General features: G+C 46.0%; 1 protein-coding gene across 3 annotated transcripts in view; it reads right to left on the bottom strand.

Annotated features, from left to right (window-relative positions):
• Nucleotides 1–5,162: 5,162 nt before the first annotated feature.
• St6gal1 (ST6 beta-galactoside alpha-2,6-sialyltransferase 1) overlaps nt 5,163–10,049 on the bottom strand; it is a 127,383-nt gene continuing 122,496 nt past the window's right edge. For all 3 annotated transcript variants that reach the window (XM_055625098.1, XM_055625099.1, XM_055625100.1), the window contains one exon: nt 5,163–7,982. In XM_055625098.1, the coding sequence (XP_055481073.1) occupies nt 7,738–7,982 (245 nt within the window). In that variant the 3' untranslated portion in view covers nt 5,163–7,737. The remainder of the gene's footprint in view (nt 7,983–10,049) is intronic.

Here is a 10,049-nt window from a genome sequence, read left to right as displayed (position 1 = left end):
AAGAAGAAGAAGAAGAAGAAGAAGAAGAAGAAGAAGAAGAAGAAGAAACTTTTAGCTTTGCCTTTTGGCTTTTTCCATCTGGGATGTGAGCTGAGTAAGAGAGGGTTTTTCCTTTGGGAGCTGAGCTGAGAAGTAAGGCCAGCTGGAAGCTTTCTCTGCTTCTCTAGCAAGCTTTAACCCTAGCATCTGACTCCTGAGTCTTTATTGGGAAAATCAAACATTTGGGATTTTTTTTTTTTAAGCAACACACCCCCAGTGGCATGCCTCCTCCAACCAGGCCACACCCTCTAATACCAAACAATCCCACCAACTGGGACCGAGTGTTCAAACATATGACTCTATGGGGGTCATTCTCATTCAAAACTACATAGGAGATAATAGCCAAAGCCCAAAAGCAAAGAAAAGACATCCACTTGGACTGCAAAACAAAAACATCCACATACAAAGGACAGAAGGAGCAGCATAATTTTGTCTGTGTTGCCCCTCTTCTAAGCTGGTACACTGCCAAACACAAATGATTCCAGGGTCCCTTGGTTATTACAGAGGGAGGAGAGAATTGGAGGCAAATTTCAGCTTGTCACCATTCTTGGACCCTTTATGACTGGCACTCTATGGTCTAGCCACATGAATGCCAAGGCTCAGTTGGAGAATAGGGCTGTGCTCACAAAAACCAATATTCAGATCTTGGCAATAGCTTTGCATTACATCAGCAGGGAGGCAAGCCAGTAGGATCACTCTGTAAGCAGTCAGTGATCTCCCTGGCTCATACCTGTTCAGCTTCTGTATCTAACCTTGGAACTTCCCCTAGACCAGAGAACAGGGCCAAGCTGATCATTATTCCAAAAAAAAAAACAAAAAACAAAAACAAAAACTGTCCCTGCCCAACCCCAGTCCTCAGTCTTTAACCCAACCAAACACTAACCTTCCACGAGATGGGAAAGCAGGGCCAAAGAAGCAATTAATCATAGCTGGAGCATCTAGCTTTGTCCAGGCCCAGCGGTGAAGCAGCCTTTGTACCAGTTTTGGTGCACTGCTTAAGACTACCATAGGCTGGAAAGAAAGACCCTCCCCACCCCATACACACCCACATACACACATATATGTGGAGCCTAGACTTTGACTCTGCCCACTCTGAGTAGCCATGAAGCCAGACACATTGATGGGCCTTGGAGCCCAACGTGCATTCCCTATCTTGATTCAGTCCCCAAATGGCGAAGAAGCAGTGTAATACAGTCATAAGCCTGACTGGACAGCATGAGACTGACTTCAACTTACAGCCCAGCTCAGCTAGAGAACAAAATAGCAAAGTCTGCAATGGCTAGGTTGTGGGATACTAACTAGCACAGCAGGGATTAAAGGCAGGAGCCAACAGTGAAGACCTACAGGCAAGCGGAGGCGGGAAGGGGTCACTGATTGATTCTTTCACAGGTGCCTGGGACAGAGCACCAGAGATGGGCAGTAGAACACCACTGAAAGAAATAATGAGTTGTAGAAAGCAAACCCCGAAGAAATGGAAAGCGAAATGAGCAACAATGAATTCAGAATAGTTCCCTTAAAGAAAGATAAAGAACTACACAAAGATTCAGACACAAAATTAAATCATATGTTGAAATTTTTTTTTTTTTTAATCATGAAAGAATACTGAATTGCTGTTGAATGGCCTGGTAGGTTCATTTCGGTTGAAGGTGTCCAATACCGTGCAGGAAAGAAGTGGCAAGCATGGTTAGTGTTCCAGATGTTAAAGCAAAGACTTTAGCTATCTGTCCCTGGGAAAAAATGTTAGCTGTAGGCTTTTTATAAAAACTCTCTATTATGTGCAGTATATTTTTCTACATCTAATCTGTTGAGAGTTTTCATAATGAAGGTATATTTATTTTTAAGAAATGTTTTATTCGCATGTAATGAAAGGATGGCATATTTTAATTGACACACAGTATCAAATTAATGGTAAAATAGAAACAAGAAAATTGGAGCCCCAAGAAATAGACAATACAGTAACTGAGCTAAATATTTTAATAGTAAACATCGGCCACAGACTAGTCAGACAGAAAAAGTAACAGGGGGTGGAAAGATAGAACCTTTGAAATTATACAGTCAGACAAGTACAAAGAGCTGAGCCAGCCTGACCTACAGAGTTCAATCCCAGACATCCATGTAAAAAGCTGGAGTAGGTTCCGCATATCTGTAATCTCAAAATTCCTATAGTGAGATGGGAAACTCACAGGCCAGCTAGCCTGGAGTACACAGCATGGCAGAAACAAGACAATTCCTGCCTCCCTGAAGAAAGGAAATGAGACAAGAGTAATTACACTTGTAATTTCAGCAGTCTGCCAGAGGTGGGGGAAGAGAAAAAGGAGGGGGCTAGAAAATGGAGGAAAGGAAGAAGACTGGAGAAAAAGAAAGAGAAAAGAGAGTAGGAGGAAGAGAAAAGAAAGGGGACTCCTGCCTGTGTTTCAATGTGTACCTACCACAGCTTCCCTATTTCCCTGTCAACATGAGTCTGTTTACTCCTTGAACTTGAGCTACAGTATCATGTTTCTCCTCTTGCCAATCACATGTAATTTCTTCCAGGCAGTTACAAATGTGTGTTCAAGAATATAGCACTAAGACAGACGATGGTGGCACATTCCTTTAACCCCAGCACTTGGGAGGCAGAGGTGGGCGGATCTCTGTGTGTTTGAAGCTAGCCTGAGGGAGCTCCAGAACAGCCAAAGCTACACAGAGAAATCCCGTCTCAAAAAAAAAAAAAAAAAAAAAAAAAAAAACCAACCAGCCAAACAAACCCGAAGCCACAAGACAAACACAAAACAAAAAAATCATAGCACTATTGTCCAGGTCATCCTCGAAAGCTTCTCTTTCATGGATGGCAGAAGCCACTGAACACATCACTACCTCCCAGTGCCAGGCACCCAGCAGGTGTTCATGTGCTCACTGTACTGAATGGCATTTTTCCCCTCCATTAAAATTTGTTCCCCGATTAATCCTGAGGAGGACTGAGGATGGGCATGAGAGCACCCTACAACACAGTAAGATCCTTCCCACTCTACTGAGCTTATGCCAGTCTCTCAGCCTATATGACAAACTTCTGGGATCAGAGCACTCCCGTTTCACAAAAGAGGAGACACCCAGCCTGGAGACATAATGCATGTCCTAGCGCATCTTAGAGGCTGTGCTGAGGGTCACGGCACCTCAGAGAGGAGCTGGGAACAAGAGAGTGACAGTCTCTGAGACCTGGCATGCCCTCCCCCCAATCCTAGACTGGTTTTTGGCATTAGAGCATTAGGAGTCAGATGCCAGTGTGAGTTCAGCATACTAATAGGTTTCGAGAGAACACAGAAGAGCATTCTCTTAAGACACGGAATGCTGGGCTGTCAGTGAAGAGAACCCAGCAGTGGAGTGGGCAAAGAGGACCACGTGCGTCTCTTTCTTTGAGGCTCTATCCTTTCTTCTTAAAATTAGCCAAGGAACTGAGCCCCCCTCATCTTCCGCCTCCCCGTAGTTAACATGCATATCTTAAGAAGAGAATCAGATTCCGGGATGAGGAGGAACAGAAGCCAGCCTCCAGACACAGACAGAGGTCACCACCGACCAGCTCACCAGTCCAGTGGGAAGGTCCTCAGGCATGGGGCCACTGGAAATTTGACCAAATAAACATATTTTTTTCTGTAACTTTTTCTTTCAACTCCCACTCTCCTGAAATCTAAACAGTGCTTCTTTATCGTTCTGGAGATGCATTAGTTCGATGAGCTCACAATGCCAAAGCATTGGACACACGGCCAGGGATACACTTCAGTGTTCTATGGCTGAGCGGTAGGACTCATGTCAAGATGTCATCAGGAGTGGCTGCCTAGGGTCCTTCCTGTCCTGAAGGAGAATCCCCACAAGCCCCAGCATCCAAGGCTCTATTCTCCAGAGTCCTAGCTGGGTAGCAGGCATCACCCTGGAACAGCCTGCAGTTCTTTCCCAACCCCAGCTCAGGAAGCTGGCTACAGCTGGGAAGTTAAAAAGGCAGGGGTGTGGAGGGAGGAAGCATTAGGCTTGATTTGTTCAGGGCTATCATGTGTAAAGTACCTCAAAGTGTGTGGCTTCGACAACAGAAGTGTTTTGTCTCAAACTTCTGGAGGCTAGAACTCCCAGATCGAGGTTAGTCCCTCTGAGGACTGTGGGGAGAATCTGTTCCAGGTGGCTTCCTCAGCTTCTGGCCGGTTTCTGGCACTCTTTGACATTCCTTGGCTTGTACATCACCCTGACCTCAGCCTTCATCATTACATAGTGTTTCTCTGTGTGTGCCTGTCTCTAGATTTCTCCTTTTTATGAGAACGCTGGTCATACTACCCAGCCCACTAAACTGCAGCATGATCTCATCTTAAATAATTAGATCTGCAACGATCCCATTTCCAAAGAGGTCCCATTCTTAGTCTTGCGGTTGGGAATTCACTACTTAGGATTTGGGGAGACACCCTTATCTTGAAAGCAGGCAGTTCCGGAAAAAAGAAATTCCCCTCCAAAAACCTTCCTTTCTTCGGTATTTTTTTTTTCCTCCTAACACTCTCGGCTGTTCTCTAGAGACATTATTATCCTGAGACTCTAAGGCAGTGTTTCTCAGCCTGAGGATCACTACCCCATTGAGGGTCAAACAACTATTTTACAGGGGTCACCTAAGACCATGAGAAAACATATTTAGGTTACAATTATAACGGTCGCAAAATTATAATTACGAAGAATGAATGAAAGAAGAAGCAATGAAAATAATTTTGTGATGAGTGTGTGTGTCATCACAACAGGAGAGACTGTATTAAAGGGTTGCAGCATCAGGATGGTTAAGAACCACTGATCTAAAGGTTCTGAAATCCAGAGCAAGGGTCTTTCCTTTCATTCCTTGCCCTGTTCTCTTTCTCCTCTCTCCCAATGTGTGGGGTGACTGATACTTTCATTACTTGTATCAAACAAGGGTGAACAGAAGAAAAACTGTCAATGAACTGTCAATATTTCTGAGAGTCTGTCCTTCACAATAGATATAGACACTTTCCCCTGAAGTACTGAAGAGGGAGATTAAGGCCAGGGCTCCTGGAGGAGTATAGGGGAATTTGGCATTCCAGCTGTGTAGCCTTGGGACACGAGAGTCTAGTCATTCCCTTCAGCAAGTATGAAGAGAAGAGGCATATTTTTGAAAAAGACATTTATTTTAAAATTTGTACATAGTCTTTGGATAATTTAGAATTAATAGGTATGTCTTTAAAGTTTCTGACACAAACCCCAAACCAAGAGCAACAGTAGATTTGATTGGCAGAAGAAATCAAGAGGATCCTACAACGTAGGATGCATAGATGGCTACCAAAGTCAATGCCGTGTAGACAGAGGCTTTCCTGTAGCATTCAGTCATTCATTTTAAGTTACCTGTTGCAAATATTAAATACCTCACCAGACTAACGACAACACTCACATTCATATTGCATTCCACTTTCCTCAGGTGTCTGTCCACATTTACAGAGCACAGAGAAAGTCTTATTGACATCAGAAGCACATTACACATTATCAGTTTATTCTCTCACATTAATTAACAGGTAAAAACTAGAATCTACCCAGTGTAGCCTCCATCTCTAATGTGCCTCCTGCTGACAGAACATCAGCCTCCTGGGCATTCCATCCACTGTCCTGATGAGTTCCAATGAGCAGGTGAGATCGGAACTTGAATCAAACCAGGGACTCCCTACAGCCATCCCATGCAGCAGCCAGGTAGCCTGATGCTCCGTGCACCCTCAAGCAGAAACAGACCTGAGGTACAGGCAGCAAGGCGGAGTAGGCTCCTGGTTGTTTCAAATGGTGCCGCTGCCTCACAGCAGAAAGGGTGGCCCCTCCTCTCCACTGTCCTCCCTCACCGCAAGGCCCAGCCCTGGGAATGATCATGGAGGGTACCTATTTCCTATGGACACAGGGCATGGACACAGACCAGCCACGTGCTTTCCTGTGGTCCTCACCCAGCCCAGTCATTCGCTTTCCTGTGCCCCCTGGCCCCACACAACCCTGTGAGGTAGGATTGTCACCCCCATTTTACAGATACGGAAACAAAGAAGAGACTTTGTGGAAAGTGGCACAGTGAGGAAGTGGGGGTCAACCTGAAAACTCAGGGCTTTTCACTTTAGGTTTTCTTTTGCCCACATAAGGTCAGCATTAAGCAAGTGTCTAAGCTCTAAGACAGGGGGTCTGCAGCTCAGACACAGGAGCCCCTTGACCACACAGACCAGCCTCGGGAGTCCTGTGGATCGTGTCTGAGTGACCTTGGTTCAATAGCATTCATTTTCACTGTAAGTCACTGAACCGCTCCACACTGGGGCTAGGCTAGGTGAGTCAGGCAGGGATGTCTCAGAAAATCCTTGTGAGAGTATGTTTGTCAAACCCATTGGGTGCTTCCTGCCCAGAAACCAATGTCACTCTCCCTTGCAGGGAGCTGGTGGAGAGCAAGCCCGTCTGTGAGGTCTGTGGTCACACACCTCACACCTTGCGAGAATCAGCTTTGATTAAGATTCTAACCTGAGTCCTAGAAAGCATATTCCCCACGCCCTGAGTGACCTTTCATGGGGGGAGGGGGCATCCCATAAGGTCAAAGAAGTTGGGATCAGGATATCTGTCAGACAGAAAACGATTAAAAGTAATTGAGGAAGAAAAGACTGCTTTCAGGGAGAGTCATGGCAACAATTATGAGAAGAGTAGGGGGTAGACATTTAAAAAATAGAAATAAAAAGAGCCCCAGTCAGTTGGGCTCACCAGGTGCCTTCTGTGGGGTGGCACTTGGTGCCAATGTGGGTACGGGTTTTCTAACAAAAATATCTTGGGCCTCCATGTTCTAACATATCTTACAGAATGTAAGATCAGTGATAAAAAGAAGAATGAACACACAGACCTTCTGACCGAGATGGCCTGTACCTCTTCCTCCTTTAAGACCTTCCCCAATGTCAAAGCTCTACAAGGACATGGCAGAGCTGGCCCCTCCTGCGTGTCCAGACAACAAGCCCCTCTTCTAAAGCCCCATGCACTGAGCATGCAGAATGTCCTCATTCTAGCTGTCTGTTGGCTGTCTCTCTCTTCTGCTCAACTGTGAATAGGCTGAGGACAGACAGGAAATTCCGTACCTTTCGGTCTCCACAAGGAGTAGGAAGTTGGCTACCTGAGATCCTTCGATCATGAGCACCCAGGCTTAAGGATCAGCCTAGCCAGACACAGTGACAACAGGCCTCTATGCTCCAGGGGAGTGCCCTCGGGAACAACTTTTCTCTAGAGTAACGGAGCAAGCTCCTCCAATTATTTCCTTCTCCCCCACCCCCAGCCACCCTGCAAATAGCACAAATCATGATTTGGGAGAGTTTCTTTTAAGATGCGAAATCAATACTTAGGGAGAGATTTCGAGCCACAGAGTATGCTGATTTGTGAGAATGACATCATTCAGCTGAGAAAAAAAAAAAAAAAAAGTCTAGTTTGGCAACCCTGTTGAGAAATGTGGATCTTTCCCCTATCCATATGGAAGGAAAGGAGAATGCTGTCTAGAAGGAAATGTGTGTGGCAGAAATCTGCGCTCCTATACTCTGTGGCTGCAGGGAAGGCTGGGTCTACCTTCTTGCCTTCAGACTCTGGAGGAGGACCCATCACTCTTGCCAACAAAACTCCTTAGAGTGCAAGTAGGCTGGGCCTGTTGAAAGAAAACACTCCTTCAAGCCGTGGCAACCAGGAGACCATCCATTGCTAGGGACAATGCATGCCCCGAAAGCCAGACAGAGTGGCTTTCCCAAACAAGTAAATGTCTTCATCTGTTCCCTCGTTGAGATGCTTCACCAAATTCTTCTCGAAGAGGAGGGGGTGGTAGGCGCCCATGGTGCAGGCGCTCTCGAAGAACTTCTGGTAATAGTAGCATACGTTCGTCTTGCGCTTGGAGGGGAGGAACTCGTAAATGTCCACCTGGTCACACAGTGTCATCATGATGATGATGCCTGGAGAGGGCAGCACGAGGGAGTCATGTCCAGCAACCACAAGCAAACCCAGAACCCCGCCCCAGGACGGTGGCTGCTTAGCACCTTGAACTACGTGAGCGCTCACCCAGAATTCTTGCTATTCCTAGGACTCCCCACTCTGTGTTTTTTTCTGATAAGCCAAGGCCACCAGACTGGTCCATTTTATACCTTTGTACCCCTAACACCAAGACCAGGTCCTGGTACAGGATAGAATAAGCCCTCCACCATGCTGGGATTAAAGGACTCCGTTAGTGATTTAATCAATGGAGTAAGCTATTGTAAGCTGACGTAACTGTAACTGAGACAACAAACAGAACAAGGCTATCACTTTGTACTTATCACTTCCTAGCAGTTCCTCACCCTGCCAAAGCCTCACAGTGAACAATTAAGAAGACTGTTTCACAGAATACCTGTAGGACATAGTTCTGCGGACAGAAGACAATTCTTTGCTTAGTTGGGATGACACAAGAGGAAAGCAAAATCAAAGCATGGCCCACACTGGCGCTGACCAGGGAGGCTGTGTAGTGAGATGTAAGCCCAGACTTGACCTTGACAGGTTGAGTTCTCTCGGGCAAGAAACAATGCCTCTATGTGCCTCAGGCTCTTCATCTGCTCCTATAGGGAGACCTATGCAATACTCTACCGTTTGAGTTATTGTTAGGGTTACATAAGATCTCAGTTGTAAGAGCCCTTGTTATGTCATGGTCTGGTGCTTTGTATTTAATTAATTGCTCACGCCAAGATTCTTATTGTTCTACGAGCAAACCCTCATGTATACCAAAATGGTATTGTGTAACCCTGCTTCCAAATGATTCCTGATTGGTAGAATAAATGCCTACATCTGGAAAGGGCAGAAGTGAGGTAGGCAGGGACAGGGTTCATGGGCTTGGAGGACAGAATGATCACGGGAAGGAGAGAGAAGAAAGAGGTAGAGGAGTGGAGAAGAGGAGGCAGAGCCGCCATGGGTTAACATGAACGAATATCACATGGCCAGGAGGAACCTGCTCTGAGGATGGGTGATGGAGGAAAGCAGCCCAGATGAGAAGCATGTGCAAGTATTTCTGGGATACTGGATGGGAAGCAGCCCAGCTAGGAATTATTAGAGCAGTTGGCATGGGATGTGGGGGCTGGGAGGTAAAGATAGCTGGGGGGGGGGGGTAGTTTCTGCCCAGCCCCAGGGTTTAAGGCATATTAAGAATTTAAAAGGTGTCTGTGTCTTTTATTGATATGGTAGGGGGTTAAATAACTAACTGCTGCAATAATTATATGTATGATTAATAAATATTTAGAGCAATTTAACAAGCCTTATTAATATAGGGTATAATGGAGCAGTTCCCAACTGAGAGCGGAATTACAGACTGTGGCAGCTGCTTCGTTCTAGAAGAAGCACATGCTGGAAAAACACATCTGCCTTCTGATTGCCCCCAACTCAACGAGGGAGAAAAGTCAGCTCTGTAACCAACAGACACAGGCAGGACAGTAGCACCCTTCTCAGTAAGGCCAGAGAGCACTGGTGTGGGGTGCAGGGGCAGTAAAGACTGAGAACAGGTCCAACAGTCCCAGATAACAGAAGGGCAATGGGGCCACATGAAGTGTGTTCCTCAGCACGTCCACTGTTGCTGCTGTAAAAGCTCCAGGAAGAACCCAGCTGCACCTGCTTAAAAGCCGAAGCAGAGGGTACGGAGGGGACACACGGCGTCTGAGAAGCCAGGAGAGGTCTTACTAACTTTTCGTCTGTCTCAGGTTCCAAACATGATCCTGCAGAGCAGTGTGACCAATTCTGGCTGTTCCTTATAATTTTTGGCATTGTGTGTGTTTGTGTGTGTGTGTGTTTCTTTTTAAAGATACTGCATTTAGATACTTGGTTAATGAGTTTTGGCTTACTCTCTAACTTGTAAAAGACAAGGGTCTTGTCACTCCATCCAAGGTCCTCTTTTCTCACTTCCTTCTCTTTGGGTGTGCTTTCCTTTACTCCATGTCAAACCCTTCCTCCTCTGCTCCTCTGACCACGAACCTAGCAGGGGTCCTCTCTCTTATGATATCAAG

This window comes from Psammomys obesus, unplaced genomic scaffold (assembly GCF_907164565.1).
Source record: "Psammomys obesus unplaced genomic scaffold, mPsaObe1.curated_primary_1811, whole genome shotgun sequence".
NCBI classification, from domain to species: domain Eukaryota; kingdom Metazoa; phylum Chordata; class Mammalia; order Rodentia; family Muridae; genus Psammomys; species Psammomys obesus.
The sequence above is the reverse complement of the archived record's forward strand: the minus strand, read 5'-3'. Positions and strand labels throughout refer to the sequence as shown.